This window comes from Triturus cristatus, chromosome 11 (assembly GCF_964204655.1).
Source record: "Triturus cristatus chromosome 11, aTriCri1.1, whole genome shotgun sequence".
Lineage (NCBI taxonomy): Eukaryota > Metazoa > Chordata > Amphibia > Caudata > Salamandridae > Triturus > Triturus cristatus.
The window spans coordinates 663,800,179-663,819,616 of record NC_140594.1 but is presented as its reverse complement, the minus strand read 5'-3'; the positions used below and the strand labels follow the sequence as shown (position 1 = coordinate 663,819,616).

General features: G+C 40.4%; 1 protein-coding gene across 2 annotated transcripts in view; it reads left to right on the top strand.

The window, feature by feature from the left end:
* The window catches only part of RYK (receptor like tyrosine kinase), a 734,028-nt gene that overhangs the window by 231,109 nt on the left and 483,481 nt on the right, over window positions 1-19,438 (top strand). For both annotated transcript variants that reach the window (XM_085634236.1, XM_085634235.1), the window contains exons 2-3: window positions 4,759-4,880; window positions 7,309-7,408. In XM_085634236.1, the coding sequence (XP_085490362.1) occupies window positions 4,759-4,880; window positions 7,309-7,408 (222 nt within the window). The remainder of the gene's footprint in view (window positions 1-4,758; window positions 4,881-7,308; window positions 7,409-19,438) is intronic.

Here is a 19,438-nt window from a genome sequence, read left to right as displayed (position 1 = left end):
AGTTTCAGAAGGGCTAATCAATACCAAAATGTTTGCATAATTAAGTAATTTCTGAGATTACATATTGTTGAACACCACTTTACTGGCTTTAGCGCAGTGTATTACATTTCCTCATATATATTTTCTTGAACAAAAAAAATGTCAGGCCCACTCCCTTTGTCATAACAATTAGTAATAAACAGATCAACTGTAAGCATTGGCTAGTCAACATATTCTACTCCGGCCTGACTTATTTAACAGAAGCTTCCCCCCCTGCCAAAAACTGAAATACAAACAGTTTTTTCCCCAGTGAAAGCCCACATCTTCTGCTCAATCGAAACATGCAGTGATTATGATCAGTGTGGGTGGAAACTGAGTACCTATCTCAATGATTAATGAGTTTTTCCAGCAGTCACATATGAGATGACTCCGCTTCACTGTCAAGCCACACCTAAAAAGAAACACCAAAAAAACCCATGCTATATACTTAATTTGAAAGTTTAAAAGGCCGTATTTTGTGTACAGTCTTAAAATTTTATGTGGATGACAAAGGCTTAAAACCTATCCAGAGCCCCCTCTACCTGAGCAGCCACATAGTTATTATGAGAAACTGGTTAATCCCTATTCACACCTGCCCCCGCCCCCTGAATCACTACTTGAAGCCGGGTAATCCGGCCTAAGCAGTTTCCACGATTTGAACTTCAAAGCAATGTACAAAATGCATAAACAAGTGTGCATCGAACAAATGGACATTATGGAATGTTTTTTATTTAATTCACACACCCCAAAAAATGCAGAGTTTAATTTTAATGGGATGTTTGGAGATTTTCAAAATTTGGTTTAATAATATCTGAAAGATGAAGTGGTTGGTATGTTAGACGGTAGCATAGCTGTCTTTTTTTTTTTTTTTTCCCCCCTTCCAAGTCATGCTTTTTTTGTGTGCTTTTAATGGTGCTTCAATTACGGCCACAATTTGTCCATTGTAGATTTTGTTTGCTGTACTTGCGCTCCTCTCACAATAAAGCCAAGGATATTACCTTAATTTCTGGCCTCCAGTTTCAAATTCCTTCACATTCAGGGGTTTTTACAATTTTAAAATTTGCTTTGTGCATATACTTTATTAATCTGCTAATATTTAATTTTCCAAACCATTGCAGTCTCTAGGTTAAGATCCGCTAAATTAAAGGATTGCGATGTAGAGTGTGTAAGTAAGGCTGATGGCTAACATAATATAGTATTACATTTCTGTAATGGCTTATGCAGTGTGTAATGTGGGGATGGTAGTAGTTAGTAAAATGTATGGGAATAGGGGTCTTGGGCCCGCGCCCTCAGCAGTTTTTCAGCTTAATTTGGTTGTAAGGCTGGAATGTAGTACAGTGTGCGTTGCTGATGTAGGTAATTACAACAGATAGTTCTGGTTGCAGAACAGAAGTGATGATTGAGCCCATCACTCTTGAATATACCAGGGACACTTTATTTCAAAACGCTTCAGCAGACAGCATCTCTTCGTTATGAAGGAGCTGCTAGTTGGGTCCAGTTGTTTTTACTACTTAAAATTCTCCATGTTCAAAGAACAAAAAGCTAAGACCGTCATGTAGTGACAGATCTCTTAACGTTGCAATGCCCTAGGGATAGATAAGGCTTTTAATTAGAAAACACTGAACATGCACCAAGTGGAGTCTGATAATCAGTATAGAATCGCTGTTTGTGAGATTTAATTTGATGGGAACGATTATTTCTAGTCCTAGGAATTTTACTCCCCTTCTCCTCCCCAAACTCTTTTAGGCCTTGATCTAGAGCCTGTAAAGTTGTTAGCAGTGTTTACTGGGAGATGATTTATATCCAGAAGAGAAGGGTGACCTTAGGAGTGTTTCACTCTGGATTGAGTTCCTTTTGTCTCTAAATGTTTCGATTGAAAAGCAAAAGGGTAGACAGTGGACATTTTGTTTGTTTGTGTTCTCTGTATATATAGCGCAAACCCAACCAGAAGGCAGCATAATGCTATAAAGGGTCCAAGGCAAATACTGCTTGTGAATGAAAGAGTAGCTAGTTTCTAAGAGGAAAAGTGAAGTGTTAGTACATCATGACGTAGTGTTCTTTAAGGAGGTATGACTTCAGCTCCGTCATAAAATTTAGCAAGGTTGGGGAAATCCAGATGGCTACCAGGATATCGTTCCAAAGCCCTTGTACATAAATTGAGAAGTCCTGTAGCTTTGTTTTCTTTTTTGCTCTTCGTCTCTAGTTTGATGGTGTCCTGGCTCAAGATGTGTCAACAGCTACCTGAACTAGTGAGCTCATCAGCTAGATAGGTAGGCGTGTTGATTGTAATGGTTTTTATACAAAGCGCCTGATTCTGAAGCTGATGGCGGGTTGCCAGTAGAACGTAATCAGCTTGTGGGTGATGTGATATTTCTTCAAGCGGGTTGCTGCATTTAAGAGATCCTTAAGCGTGGCCAGTGTAGGGCGCTGGGAAGCCATGGATCAAGGCAGTACCAAATTATGTGTCTCTTCCATGCATTTAGTGTTTTTTCTGTGCCTATAGATAGTAGTCAAGGGTTCTTTTTTTAATGGTTCAGTCCGTGTCATTTGATGGAATGAGTTTGAAATGAAACCTGTCTTACGAAGAAACATGAAGCTTATGTGTCAATGAAACAAATTATACTTTCTCAGCCGTCTGTGTATGTAATACTTTGGCAATCACCAGTAGCCTCTGAAATTCACTACGTCTTGTAGGAGAGAAATGACAAATTCATTAAGTTTCACAGATACCCACATGTCACCTCTGTGAGCATAAAGGCCCAGGCGGTTTAAAAAATAAATATCCATTTGAACAGCCATTAGCAATGTTGTGGGATGACTGCAACCCCAAGCATTTGATTGCACATCAATGCCATCAACCTGTGCGGATAGTAGTCTTCATCCACTGGGTTGTTACCCTTTACCCGAAACTATTCTACTAATAAATCCCTCTCTATTGGGTTGGTGGGCCAGTCTCCTTTTTTTGCATATGCTCCTCTGGGCCGGTGGCAGAAATTCTGACAAGCGGTAGGGCCAGGAGGGCGCTGTGGTTTTACAATCAAAGTACAATATTCCATGCAGATTAGCTTCTGCCCACCTGTCCATCCATGATAATGAGTTGGGATCCCTACCAGAATAGGATTTCTGCAAGCATGAAATTCCAGGTGGTAGGACTCTCTATCCTGAAACACTACACGTCAGGTTATGGATGGGTAGCTTGTTCCTAGTGATGGCCTCCCTACTGCTGGGTGTAGACTGCCACCGTTAGGGTAGTGGGGGCCATGAGTATTTCAATTAAAGCATCCAGTGACTTGAATATTTCTTTAAGACATGAGCACATTAAGTGCCAAGGGCACGAGGTAACACGTTCGGCAGACAAGTTACAGGTTGTTCAGTCAAAAACTCACATAGGCTGACACTTCTTCCTGCATTGCTTATTATTTCACAAATTGCCATATTGTTTGTATCTACAGAGGCTTGTAATATCTAAAATGATTCAGTTAAAGCAAAATGACAAGGTGTTGCTCAACATATACCGGCAAAATGAATAATTGTGGAGATTTATAAAATGTGGTCTAACGCCACTTTCCAGTTAGCATTCAAACCAATTTGCACACAATCCATTTCATTTGAGCATATGTATTCCTAATGGATACTTCTTTTCACATTAGTTCTTATTTATAAAATACCACAGGTGTCAGACTGGATCTGGAACATTTTGTATCTTGCAGAGTCCCAAGTGTCATTACTGAAACAAATCTTGTGGCACAATCATTGGCAAAGTCAAAAGAGCTGGCCCGCTATCTTGGAATGTTATTTTCTATATTTTATCGTATTACCATTCAAAGGTTGCACTCAAGTTTTTTTTAGATCCTGTGTTTAGACTAGTCAGTTTTGTGAGATTTGGTTTGGTATAGTGATTTTCGCATGGGACGACAGAGACTTCAGCCCACTCACCTTCAAGAAAGTCCAATGTCTCTGTACAAAGAGACTATCAGATGCTCTGAGTGCTCAACAATGCAAACATCGAGGGGATTTCAAGTTGAAACAGAGATAGTCAAAGTCCCCATACATACATGGGACTTTACTATCTGGTGTTTCTGTAACCGTTTATTTTGTAGGTTGATGTTGGCTTATCTTTTTGCTGGACTTGTTGTATATCTTTGTGATGGATTTGCTGTACATATTTTTGCTGGACTTGCTGTCTGTCTTTCTACCTGGCTACACCCCTTGAGTATGAATTTTGACACCAGGAACTCACCACTCAAGTTAAAGATAACATTGTGACATTCACGGGCAACCCTCATCTTGCTGTAGTGGATTTTATTGAGCATATTCGTCGAAATCTGATCTCTGACTATTGATGTGGTATAATACCTATTTTGACCACCATTGTCTAAATGACTGAAATGAGTCAGATGCTGCCTAGTGGTCCATTCAAATGTGACTTTTGTAATTTAACTGCCAGACAAAGGAAATCAATAGCTGTAATAAAGATTGTGTAATATTGTGTATTTCAATAGTCACACCTCACCTTTAAAAATGTAATACATTGAATAATTTCATAGGCACGTTTTCGGAGTTGTCTGTTAACTTACATTCTGATATTTTCTCCCTGGATATTTGAGTTGTTCTCTGTTTTAGGCTGTATTGTTAACATGCAGCTTTAGTTATGCTTTCCTGGATAGTATTTTTTTCTGATTACTTATTACTATATAGCGTTCATTGCCATTTGTTTTTTTTTGTCTTCCCTTTTGCCAGGGCTGGATGCAGAACTCTATTATGTGAGGAATGATATTATTAATCACTATGCACTCTCGTTTAATCTACTGGTGCCCACAGAGACCAATAGCCTCCACTTCAGTTGGCAAGCTAAATCTAAGGTAAGTGTCCATAGAAGATGGTTAAATAAATGTTTCTTACCAGCACTATCATCAAGAACTTCAAGTCAAATGGAGGTGCTTCAATATAGGTTTGGTTAGTGGAGAATCATAGGATGTGATGCACCTTCTACTGTGATGCACTTATCTCAGTTAGATTTCAGTGTTTAGAAATGCAGAGTTTTCATACTGGAGAATATTTTTTTATTTACTTGACTTCATAAAATGTGAGACCTAAGTTACTGAGTTGATGACTAGTGGTTGTGTGAGTTGGTAGAATAAAGTTGTGCCTTAAAAGTTGATGACTGATTTGATTGATCTGATAGACTTCTAGCTTCAGATTCCTTACCTTTGAATTTCCCAGGCGTCCGGCTGGATCCAGAAACTTTTGCTGAGGAAATACCCCTTGTGTGCGACGTCGGGTGGCTTCATTCGGCTACGCGTGATGTCGTTGGCGTCGGTAGTGTCGGATATGACGTCCTGGTGCCAACATAGGCGCCACCCAGGCGGGCGTCAGTACTTTTTATTTTTTCCACGGCAGAAGCGCAGAGCCAGGAAGTGACTGACGAAAACGTGTGCAAAACTAGGGCCCTGAAAGGGGAAGAGACCCTAGGCCTACAACATCAGTCCACAGAGAGCGGAGTGGCATGGGTGGCGCTGTAAGGAATCTGCAGCTAGATAGTCGCTATGAAATAATGCGTTACTGAAGGTAAGTAACTAGCTGCAGATTCCTTACCTTTGAATCAGAAACCCGAGCCATACCATCCCGGCGGTGGGTTGCAGACTCGTGAGCTAGACTAAAAAAGTCTTGCAGGACTGAGCGGGCAGAGTGCCAATCCCTGCGCACTTGACCATCAAGGCAATAATGTTTTGCAAACGTGTGCAGTGATGCCCACGTCGCTGCCTGGCTGTTGTCTTGAACTGGGACACCCCGTGCCAAGGCCGTAGTCGCAGCCTCTTCCACTGGTGGAATGGGTCCTTAATCCCTCAGGAGGCTGCTTCATCGCCAAGGCATAACAGATTGTAATGCAGCAAGAGATGGTTCTTTTCTGCACTGCCTTTCCTTTCTTTGCTCCCACATATCCACAAAGAGTTGGTCTTCTACCCGGAACTCTTTTGTGCGGTCAAGGTAGAACGACAACGCTCAATCAATTCCAATCAGAATACAATTGGCCTCAGCCTGCCGAACCAGTGTACCTCTTTCAATACACATCTGCTAGAGTCTGCATTAGAGGGAACCTAGGCAACTGGACAGCCTTACTCAGACTCCTCCTCTGCACCATGGATTTCATCTGCATGTTTAACTCCGGTTTCCCATAGCACGCCCCTTACCTACCAACACTGTTTCATCCCATCGTCGCCCTCCCAGAAGACAAATTTTAAACTTGAGTAATGTAAAAAAATATCTCTAGTGAGGACATCAAATGCAATCCAGCTTGCATTTCAAAGTTAGATTTAGCAGACTTTTTCTGACCTGATCGGTGAGCTGAACTCTGGGCAGTCCTCTAGCCAAACTCTCCATGGAGAGCTCTCATTACTACTTTTGACCCCTGGGCCATTCATGTCTAGGTTTCGTCCAGCTCCACCCCATCACTCATTGTTCTATCAAAGCAATATTATTGCATGCCACAAGAATCTGGAAATTGATAGTGTGTGAATCTGAGTTCATTCCATTGCCCAGGGCCCCCCTTAAAATATAGGACTATAGGTGAGACCAAAATGCATACTTTTTCATGAGTTAGTAGAATTGGTCACTTTGTATGTTACACACAAAACAAAAATAACTAATTCTGAGAATGTCAGCGCAACCAAGCTATTCATTTATTTCTCGCCTTGAGAATAACCATGCTCCAAAAAGTCAGGTGAGCATATCTTGTCGAGATTTTTAGCCTGAACACGATAACAGGCAGAAGCAGGTTACAGTTACACTAATGGGGCAAATGCATCTAAAGATTTCACATTGGCCAGCTTCAAATGTGGTCTTGATATGCTTGGAAAGCCTTTTTGTTGGAGTGAAATACCCTGAATACACCAGTATGCCACAGTTTGAATATTATGTGCAGACTAGATACAAATAGGAGTGGAAGAGGGGATTCTTACTTCAAGAGGTACAGTGTTTTTGTAGAGTATGTTTTATTGGATATCTGATTATTTTATGGGGCTAATTAAAAAAAAGAAAAATCTGACATTCTGGTGATGCCAAATTCAAATGCAAACTTACACACGGCTTAGGCCAGCTCCAGATATGACTGATTATATAACTCCACTCCAGGGGTTTTCTGGGAGATGATGGACGGTAAGTGGGCTGGTCTGTTCCAAAGAATAACTGAGTGTGCTGTTGAGGGCAGACCAAAATGGTTAGGGATGATGAAGATAGATCCTTTCACATTCTGATCATGTTTATAGTTTCAAATTATATATTTTTTTCTAGGTTGAATATAAACTTGGATTTCACGTTGACAATCCTTTGGCTATGGACCTGCCACAAGCCAATATTTCGATACAGGGAGAGATACCACGCTCCTTATCAGGTAAGTTAACTATACCGTTGCTACTTAAGTCAGACCTCGAGGAATGATTGGATGGAAAAATTAATGACGGTAGTCAAACCAATATTTCTCCTTTGTTGTATCTTCTAAAGATTTGCATGGTTAGTCGGTTATGCATAACCACTTGCATGCAATCTCAATTTGAACAAATTTAGAGCTTTTTATGTAAATTTTTGTTTATTTATGGTTTCAATTGCATAACTCAGTTTTCAAAAGTGACAAACATTTTTTCCGTTAAAGAACTTGATTTGACCATTCTTAATTTCCTGTAGTGTTCTGATGTAATTTGCATTTACTTTATAAAAGTGCACTGTGCAATAGATTATTAAATGATCTTCTCCGAGTTATTGGCCACGTGGTTTACCAAATGCATTTTATGCTCATTCTATGTAATGGAAGGGATTTTTTTTTCTTCTTCAGAGTTTTCTATAGCGCGAACTTGACCCGAATCGGGTATCAGAGTGCTTTACATAGCACCAGTTGCATTACATGAGGACACATTCATTAGGTCTCGCATGACCCAGCGCATGCGCTGGTCTGGCGAGACTTATTGAGAGGGCTCCAAAAAGTGCTACCAGGCCAGCCTAGAGCTACAGTGCATGTGCGCGGGCGCGCGCGCCACTTTTACCGCGATTACTTTCACTTTAGCAGCAGACGGCCGCTTTGATGTTTGATCGCTATCGCGATCACTTTCACTTTTGCGGCTGCACGGCCACTTGGCATAGCCAATAGGTCTCGCTTTTGGGACCTTATAAGTCTTTAGTTATGCAACTGTTGCATGGCTAAACACTTATAAGGTCCCAAAGGCGAGACCTATTGGCTATGCCAATGCTTGTTTTTGTTAGGCACGGGGAGATTGAGTAATTTGCCTAGAATCACAAGATGTTTTAGCGTTACTGCCGAGACTTGAACCCAGTTCCCCAGATCCGAGTTCGACCGCCCTAGCCGTTAGGCCAACTCCTCCTTGAGACTCATGTTATTGTTTCAACTCTAATGAGAAAACGTATAATTTGGAGTCTGTTGTGACGGTGACGATATAAGCAAACTTGTTTAATGATCCTGTTTACTTCAACAGTGAAAATGGGGGCAGAATAGTCACCACACTGTGTAAACATCAAGTGACTTCTTAAAGCTATCTTTGCCATTTTCGGTGAGAAGAGCAAGTCAGATCAGTGGTCTGTTTTTCTAGAACAGTAAAGACAGTACTGTATCTCCAGCCTGCTGCCTACTCTACCTGATCATGCTTTCCAGTCCTCGGCTCCTTGTCATGTGACACATTTCTCAAGTATAGAACAAACAAAGGTTTGAATTTATAAAAAGGTTTGTATTTATAAAAAAAGAAACCCAAAGCATTCATATGATGTCACACAATAGTATAAAATCCAAACAGTAAGGATTGAGTTTAAATGGAGGTACAATTTATTAACAGATTCAGCAATCTTGTATTCTTCTGTACATTCCACTTTGGCAATTTTTCTTCAACAAACAGCCGACTTGTGTTACGTCGCTACGTGATATTTTTCAAGGCTTCAAAAATATAGTTCAGCGATTCATATAGTCAAATCTGGATGCTATCTATGACTGTAGGGGATAACCTCCCACACAATATACAGTTGCGTCCAGTACAACTTTTGGATAGTCTAAGTAAATTGTCGCAGGTTTTTTGCGAAAGGATCTAAAGGTATTTTGTAATGGTCTGCCCCAATTGTGTGTGTGTGCGGGTCCTTCACACAATATGTTACAACACCTAGTAATGATGTGAAATGATTTAGGTCATAGACGAGCGTTAGCTCCGTCTGTAGTCAAATGTGGTAAGAGACCACTAATCCCAGGTCCAAAACGTAGGTCATGTAACTCGATGTCAGAATTCTTAAAGCAGGCGTCCGAATGTGTCAAAATTAAATAATAGAGTCCATGATAAGCTCCCATTCTGGCCTTGTCTTCCTTGTGTCTCCGGAGACGAGGTGGAATGTACAGAAGAATTCAACATTGCTGAATCTGTTAATAAATTGTAGGAGGACACACTATGCTGGAACTGTAACAAGGGGAAGGGGGACCCAGCACATCTTACCTTCCACTGTCCAACACTCACAGTATTCTGGGAAAATATCTTTGTTTTCATAAACTATTTGTTTGACTGTACACTAGCAAAAGAATTCTCCGCCCTCACTTCGGCATTTTTGAGCACGGAATTGAGAACGGAACAAGATCAGGACCTACTAGGCCTATTACTGACAGCAGCTGTGAAAATGGTCCTAGCCAACTGCAAGGACACTCGCAAAACAGCTTACAAAGGCTGGATCAACTGGATCACACATCTTAGAGGAGTGGACAATATTGCTCTACAGAACTCACCCTGGAAACTGCCCCCCAGAGGGATGTGGAGATCCCTGGACACTTACCTAGACTCTTATGAACCCCCGTGAATATGCTAGTTTCACACGCTGGTACTCCTCATGATCGGTCCATCAAGACAACTGTATCTAACTGGACCCAAATGGCCGCATCCAATTATAGGCCTGCACGCGAGCCCAAATACCTTCACATAATGTCAGAATATCAAATGTAATTAAGAATGATGTATCTTTCTTATTGCCTGTTCCTATCTCTCTTGTCACCCCTTGCTTTCCTGCTCCTTTCTGTCTGCTTTTCTCTCTTCCTCAATAAATAAAGCCACGTGGGGTTAGTTTTATAAACACCGATGTATAAACAGCAATTGCTTCAACCAATACTAACCCTGTAACAGCTGTTTGCAAATGCTTTATTGTATAAAAATAAAAAAAACGGGAAAAAAAAACTAACCCATGTTTTGAAGAGTTCCTTGACAATATCCAGCTGCATCTGGTGAGAATCGTGTACTTGAAATTAAGATTCAATATACTCCAGATCAAACGCTATAGCTCAACTTGGGGAACTCTGAGAATGAACTTACTGAAAACACTGCGCATATCCTCTTGTTTTGCCCAGCATAAGCTAGGGCAAGGAAGAAATGGATTCGTCCCTTGTGCAATAGGCTGGGATTTAGGGAGCACCAAGAGGCCTTAAGGGTTTTTAAATATAACACAGCACCGTATGTAATATTTGCTACATCTAAATACCTGCTTACAGTAGGGTTTATACGAAGAAAGAAGGAGCTAAAGCTGTGATGTTGCAGTGAACAATGCATTCCCTTGTTTGAAATTTGCACTGTGTAGGATGTTACTTTTTATTATAAATACTCTATCGTTTTATACTGTTTTTAACAATCTTACATACACGATCGGGATGGGGTCTAGATTGTAACATTGTACTGAATAGCACGCTCTCTCCAGACCATGGACTTTTTACTGAGACCGATAATCGTTTTATCGTGACACTGTATTTATGGTTCAACTGATCTTGGATACTATGAATTTTAAATTATCCACTTTTACTGCCTGGAAATTATGGCTTTCTAAGGACTTATTGATAAATTCAAGGACTGGCATTTCCTTCGCTGGTTCGGCACTTAGGGCTGAAACCTAAACAGTATTTCCACGCATGTTTATGATATAGTTGATCGTGGACTATTGGAAAACCTTGTTTTATTGTGAAACTTTTATGGCCTACGGCCGAAATAAAGTATTTAAATGAAAAAAATGAACTCAATCCTTACTGTTTGGATTTTATACTATTGTGTGACACGGAGTGCTTTGGTTTTCTTTTTTTATAAACATTGTTCACAGTTGGGGTCCTGTGACCCAATTTGTAAACACCTGGTCTAGTAGGGTGTTGATAACTATATAGCATCATCTTCTTAGTTTTTACTACTGTTACCTATACTGGACCCAAAGAAAATACTTGTTTGTAACAAGGTGCGAAAACCAAACCACTACTATTCGTTTCCATTGATTAATAATGTTTGTATGTTATTATTCCAGAGCTGTGTCTATGCAACAAACAATCTGTATTTGCAGATAATGTCAGTGACATTAGGATTGATATGCAAGCAGGATATCTGTAAACCATATTCTCTTTGAATGTGTGAATAATCAACAGTTGTAACTTAAGAACCTGCATCTTAAATCCATGTTATCTTTGTGGCGTGTCTTCAGCACTATCTTCCTTCCAACAGGCAAGAGTTCCATCTCTGGTAGGGTAGTGGCCCCCAAGGCTTTCCCAAACAAACAGCATTGCCAGAGGATCTGTAGATAAGCGTTTGACTGTATGGCCGTTCTCCTAGCACCTTTTGAATCTGCCTCCGTGGCAGTCCCTTTTCTACTTTGAGTGCCTGGTCATTTTGAGTATTGCACTTGAGTTCCAGATGTGTATGTTTTCCATTCCCATTCTAAATTAATAAAATGCATTTCTCTGTCCTGCTGTAGGCCCCCTCCTTCTAGTTTCCTCATCAATGTCTTTAGATTGCATGACTGCAAGTTTGACAAATGCAGTTCTTTGCATTGTGAATGTTCCTCTGTTTGAACTCAAGACACTACTTCTAGTATCTCTAACAGTCATACTTATTAACAAGTGAACATTTATTTCTTCACTTCATCTTGGACTGTAAATGCCTGGCCTCTCTACTCTAATCGCAGGCTCTAGTAAGTCAACCATTATGATTCAGCAAATTATTTGTAAGGCAGTGAATGATGGGCAGAATCCTTTGGTTCTATTAAAATCTCGAGTCTCCCTGCTGGTATTCATACATGATGCTTAGAAGTTCAACACAAATCTCAAACGTGAGCACTTGTCACTCAGCTATTTTACTTTTTTTTTCCATATGGCACTCCCTATTTTGAGGGATATTTATATTTGTACTGCATTTGCCTATTGGAGCAGACGGTTTCATAAAGGTCCGAAAGCTGTCGAAAAACACAAGTCAAGTGACAGAGCAGTGCTGTGGCAATCAGACAGTGCAGGCTTGAATTCTCATTTCTAAATGTCTACCCTAAAGCTGTCGCAACTACTGAAAAGGTTCCAAAATAGTCAGATCCACTTTCCCTTCACCCTTCATTTCTCTTTGCTAGCACAATCAAAGGACGTGTGAGCTGTGGAGGAACATTTATGCCCAACTGCAGAGGTTACACACCTTCTGTAACCTCTTGAATGTAGACTCCCTGGTCTTTGCACTGGTAGACGTTGTGCAGCTTGTGAGATTCACCCATGATGCTGCGGATGTCTTTTATGAATCGGTGAGAAATGCTATATTTGATTATGAACAGCAGTTTATTCGTACGTTCCAGATAGGAATTAGGGTAATGTAAGGCTTGCCTGGATATGTTGCAGCTTTTGAACTCCAATATTTAAGTGGGACGAAATGCCCACTAGCGCTCTTGAGCGGGACAGCATTTCTTCCCCCCAAAGCATATTCCTTGCGTAGCAGCTTTCGTGTTGTGAAGAGGTGAAGTTCTTCCACCAGGCACGAATGACACAGGACAACAAAGGACTCTTGCTCCTTGCAGCCCGTTCGGACCTAAATCTGTCTGGGAAGTTGGGGTTTAAACTGAGCAAGAGTCTGCCAAGAGTAAGTTAGTGTATTTATCATATACTTTTGGAGGTTTGGTAAAGTGCTGCATGCATCCATCGGGTTACTTCAGAGTTCTGCTCTGCTTGTGAATGGGTTTGGATCACAGAGTAAAGTTGTGAGTATTCCAAAGCCTAGGTCGTGGTCACCATATTTCACCCACTGGAATAAATGTTGGTTGGTCAGATATTTCGACGCTAAAAGTAGGTTCGTAGGAGGCGCATAATGAAGTGGCAGTTTTTCAGCTTTCTGTCTAGTACGCTTTGTGGATTGGGAGGGGACCTTTAATTTGATCCCAGAATCAATTGCAGTCACTTTGTATCCTTTGTGTTGCTTGGTGTAGTTTAGGAAAGGGGGAATAACTACTGTTTCACATTATATCCTCAAAATTCGACCAACTATGTATGTGCTACTTGAAATTCCTGGGACATTGGCTTGGATGAGGAGGGGCGCTCATTCAGAAAGACATCGCTAAACTTAAACTTATTTTCAGACAATACTGTATAATAACAAGTTCTTCACCTTTTATTTGACTGCAAGATACTCTTTGTATCAGTTGTGTAAAAGGTTCTAACACCGAGGCTGTGACAGTTAAATCTGTTTATGCATTTACAGAGTCCTCCGAACACCACCAGCAACATTTTCTGTTCATGGTTTTTAGAGCGTTTTTGTTCGAGGTGCTATTGAATGACTTAAATAGTTAAGTTACATAAACTTCCTAGGTCTTGAACCAAGGCTGCCTGCATATAATGTAAAGTGTGAAGAATATAACTGCAGGAATATATAAAAGACAGAATGTATGTTAAAAGTGATAAATAAACATAAGAGTAAATACTATATGGGAAAGAAGAATATACAAAATCATATAAATCACTGAACGTTTTTCAAAGTAAACCAGCTTTAAATTCCTTGTGCATTCTGGGGCAGTCCTCCATTACAAAGTATCCAGTGGTTCTATGAGAGGGCAAGGGTTCCAGCCCCCCACCCACGCATATCGCTAGGTTCACCTCCCAGGGGTATAGCATTTAATGAAATATATTATTGTCCAAGGGAAAGGTGTTTCAGAAATTTGTCCTGTAAAAAAACATTTTTCTCCTTTTTGGTACCATTTAGTGACTTGACAAACGGTGCAGTGTTTTCACTGTATCAAAGCTCTTGCCACTTGGATTATGTCAGGACTTATTTTACATTACGGTTTGGATTCTGGCAAAGCTCTCATTCTGTCTCCTTTGCGCAAATCTACATAAAGCAACTGAAAGTTGGTCGAACATGCTAGTTCCAAGGTTTGAATTGCCTGAGAATTGGTGCACTCCTTCAAATGTATTGTTTAAGGGTTTTCACCAACACCTCTCTAATCTCATCCCACACATGAAAAGGTTGGAAATTTTCTTCTGACAAGGGTAGGAAAATGATTCTTCAGGGTAGGGAGAATAAGAATGGGGTAACACGAAAAGTGAAGTGGCAGTTCTGTAGGTTTCCGCATGAGCTAATAAGTGTATATTTTCTCATGTGGAAATGGAAGTCACAAATAAGCACAGTTTCCTTGCTTGCTTTTATAAACTGTTAATTCTTTAAAGTTACAAATCTGCACCAGTGCAAGGACGTAACTGCGGGTGCACTTTTGTGATTTTCTTTAGGAATTGGACCCATAATCTATTTCCATGTTGCCCAAAATGTTGCTCATGATTGGTTTAAATTGATGAACCATCATTAATCTTGTTTTTTCAAGTTGCACATTCTTTGTGTGTTTTTTTTATTTTGAAACCAAACCCTTGCCATTAGTGCTTTGTGGATCATGTATCAATTGTTTGCAAAATGTAACAAGTGTACACTTTTTAATAGTGGAGTTACTATCAATAATGCAAGCGAAGCTCACTGCATATATCTAAGTGCTCACCCTAAAAGTGAAGGTTTGGTAGCAATAAACAAGTTATACAAATTTGAGCAATTTATACATTGTCCTTAGCCGCAAACAAATGTGTCTTGGCCATCAGTTGATTGGATTTCCACACCTCTACCACCCACTTGTGGTTTCTTAAGATCTCCTCATGAAAAGTGAGTAACCTCCGGGTTTGGTGTACCAGATGTGGATGTCCATGGTGAATGAGCGAAACCATCTACTCAAGGTTTTGTGCTGTTCAAAAAAAAAAAAAAGTGAAGGACTGCATGTAATTTTGGACCATTATTATTTTACAATCTCCTTCCCAGATGGAAGTTTAAATGAAGCCCTGGGTGCAGCAGACTATTACCTACCTTTAAATCAGGGGTTGATTTTGTACATTGCAACTGTAGAGCACTGCTTAGTCATGATTCCTGATGTTTATGGCTGGAATAGTCGTCGTCGTCCATCAATTGATGATTGGTTGGATAAACCACTTTATCCCAAAGCTGCAGCATGTTTTCACCCAGGTTATAGCTCTCTTCACTGATCAGGGGTGTTTTTTTTTTTTTTTTTAAAGTGCCCATATCCACTCTGCTGTCATAGATGTTAGTTTATTGGATTCCCGGTGAGTGCAGGAATCTGGAACACTTTTTGTCTTCTTTGTAGATTGTGTCTTTACAAAACAACTTAATATTTCCAATCTCATAATTCCTATTCAGGTTGATGGGTATAAAGGACCTTGAGTATTGTATGGGCACTTGGCCCTTCTGGTTTCCCTTCACTTGCTGCTCACCAGATTTCATATAGCCTACTGGAACTTGAAGGATCTCCCCCTAGATTTCTTGAGGCTGGCTTCCCACAAGGGTTGGGCAGAGTTCGATTAGCAGTTCACAAAGCATTCTCTTGTGGTCTTTTTTTTTTTTTGTCCCTGCTATATCAAGAGGTCTCGAACCTTTTGTGCTTAGAATTTTAGACCAATAGCAGATCACATAAAAGACTGTATTCCCTTGTTGCTAGCACTTATGCTTATTCGGTGAGAGGGGTCAAGAGCATAAAGATCTCATGAATGAGATGCAATGTAAGCGTTCCATAAGAGCAAGATGACCTCAAAGACAGTTTTTCCTCTTCAACATCTTGTGCTTTGAATTAAACCTGTAGCAAGGCTTCCCAGAAGAATGCCCTCTTTTGTTGAAATGGTTAGTTCAAATACTGAATGACTCCCTCTCTGATTCACAAAGTGGTTAAACTGTTGTCCTGATCTCACTGCTCAACCAAGTTCCCCATGACTCCATTTTTGTTCAAGCCTACCATATAGTGCAAGTTGTTTGGTTGCAAAAGACCTAGTGTGTGCATACTAAAACTTACAGGAGCTTACTGCCTGCCCATTGTTTATCATTGATTGATTTTATTGTCTTTTTCGCTTGCTTATTATTCGATGGTTTGTCTTGACCATCTTGTGTTTATCCTTCTCCTGGAGCATAGCACAACTACCATCTGTTTATTCAGTTTCTATTATTCTCCTGCTCACTTTTATGGTATGTTTTTCTTTTTCGTATGGCTTTTTGGTGACGGTGCATGTGTTTTCCAGCTTTCTCTCCTCCCTGTCCCATGTGATCCCCCATATGCCCTACCTGTGCGCTCTGTTTAGCTCTTGTGTAACCCCCTCCTGATGCTCACTCCATCTAGGGCTCTGGCCTACAACTTGGAAGAAGGTGTGTAACGATCGGTATAGGCCGTTACAGCATGCTATAATGCTATGTAATTTTGTTGACCTCTTATTTGCGTTGTGGAATGTTATAGCTTTCCTCTTAAACCCCTTCCTGAATCTATTAGGTCTTGTTCTTTTTGACTCAAGTCCATCAGTTGATGTGTTTTACTGTTTAAGTTATTAATTGTTAATCAGAGAGTTGGGGTCTACCCACTGTATACGCAGGTATTTTTTCTAACTCCTGGCAAAAGCCCTAGACAGACCCTCCAGTATATCGTAATTTCACAAAAATTGATTTTTGCACAAAATTAGCTGAAAAGCGCTCTGTCTGCATGTTTTTGTAATACGAATGCAATAATCGCTGTTTTAAACTGTGGTTTCATTTTTCATTTAAAAACAATTCTGCTTTCATGCTGTTGGCTGTTCGTGCCCTTCGTCACCACGACATGTGTTGCCATGAAACTTTCCAGGGAGACGGGACCAGTCTGATTCTGCAGTGGCTGAATTCATCCGGGCACACAATGAGGCTTTTGCTCTTGCTGATCTGGCTGTGACTTGATAAGATACATACAGTAAACACTTGTACATATCCGACTTCTGTTTGAATATGATAGGGAAAGTTAATGTTTAATTTCTTTTCAAGGTCACAGATTTTAGGTAGGAGAATAAAATAGGAAATAATGTTAACCGGAACAGAGCATTTTATTTAGATCAAAGGTGGTAAATGTATTTATCCTCCGGTCAGTTGGGGTAATGTGGAGCAAGGAAATGCCCAAATATTTTTAAGTTATCAGGGTAAACAGTTAGGAAACTAGAGTGCAAGCCAAAACAGAGTTGGAGAGTAAGTAGAATAAGTGGTCGTGGAGAAATTGGCAGACTAAATGGGCTGTGTTTGCCCTTCTGCCTTCATAAAGAATGTGTCTGTGATCTTTTGCACTCCAGCATTCCACATTTAAATGTCAGTGGTGTTCATATTTCTTTCAAACAACTTAAAAGATATTGGTCACTTTTCCCTTGTGATTGTAGCAGAGCCTAAATCAGCCTGTATAAATTCTTGTTGCTCATGAAATGTAGAAGACATGTTTAAGCTGCTGTTGCCTTTTGTTGTACACTTTTCTGCTGCAGATTCAAACAACCCCCAAAAAATTGTTGTTGCATAAATAGCTCAGGCTCAAAACATGTGGTATTGAAGTGTGCTGTAGGGAGTAGGGTGTTGTTAGCAGCACACAGGCCACTCTGAAATATGTTCAACAATCCAGACATATTTTTTCAGTCCATTCTGCACTTCTCTGCATTCCTCTTTTCTTCCTCCCACATAGTTGCTCACCCTTCTGCCCCCTGTTGGACATGTCTGAGCCTTTTACATCATTCCTCCCATCTCTTAGGTATGCTCCCACATTGCTACACTTTCACCTGGACCAGAAGTTGCATGCCGATGTCTTGTGCCTGACATAAATAGCGGATGTTTTCCAGAGGGAGATGAGTTTCTGTTATTGCTCATGTCTTTAAAAAGAGGTGACTGGTGCGTAGAACCAGTGGTGGGAGTCAGGTTGAGGCCCATAGACCGTTTCCACAGAGGTTTCGACATTTAATCTAATGCAGTACATGTTGGGAGGCTTCTAGTCGTGACTTCTCAGCACTAAGAAAGGTAGATTTCTTGTTGAAAATCTTGATGGCCATAACTCAACGAAGGATGTGTAGCAAAAACCTTCCCCCTTACTTTTGATATGTTTCTTAGAAAGAGCAACATTGTCTGGGAATAGCTTGCATATTTTTGTGCTGCTGTAAACTCTGCAAAACGAATGAACCTGAATAAAATAAAGTGCCGCTAAATTTCGTTTCATTCCCTTTGCTTGCCCATGTGTCAAAACTTGCCCACAGAAATCCTATTTTATTCTTGCTTTCCATTAGGTACTGTTGCAGTCTTTGAGGTTGAAGGCGGGGGAGAGATATACTTGAGCTTTCGAGACCTTACCGACTTATGAAACCCGACACAACACCAGTTGTTTTGCTAGAGATACACTATTTTTGTGCCCTCTTTAAAGTTTGAGACCGAACGTGTAAAAGGTCACTGCTTCTTTCTTATTTTGGTCACACACTACTCCAGTGCTTGGTAGTTACTTAAGGTACTCAAACAAGAAAGGGGGAAGGGGAAGGGCTTTAACAATAATAAACTAGCTTAATATTATTGTAGGTCCAGCATACATGCCCAACAATCAATGTTATCAGGAACTGCATACCTTTCTGTTAACAGTTACTTAAGGTAATCCAGAATGTCTTACCTTATTGACAATCACTAAAGTATACACACAAAATATATAGCATAGTATGTAAATTAAGACGTGTATGAAGCTCAAATACCTCCATGTGTTATGGTGTATTTACCCATTAACCTAGAAAATGAGCTAGTAATCAATAGCCTTCACTCTAATTTTTATAGAATAGGTACACCTAGTGGTTAATTAGAGGAATTTCTTAATTTTTGTTCCTTGTGGCGCTGGAGTGCACCAAATATGTCAGTCCTGTTTTTGGTAAAACATGATAAAAAGCCCAGATTTCTTGTGACTATTTTGCGTTTTCAAGCTGTTGCCTTTTCTTTAGTTTACAAGATGCACGTTATATTTTTAGTTATGTTTGTAAAACATCATACTCCTCTTCTGCATTCAGAAGGACGCGAAGTACAGCGCTTCTCATCACTTACTGATTGATCCTCTTTTTTAGGTCGAGCCTAGGCACCGCGCATGCGCTGCTCTAGGAAATCGACCTCTTGGAATTACTTCAGCTTTAGTAGAAGCTCCTGAATCGTGGTGTTCACACGCTATCTGCCTTTGCGTCTGGCTTTAGTACGCAATTGGCCAAAGGCTTGTGGATGTCCCAGCTTCTTCGGAAATGTTTACTCCCAGAGCGTTTTGCTCTCGGGAGCAAGCAGCGGCGCGCAGG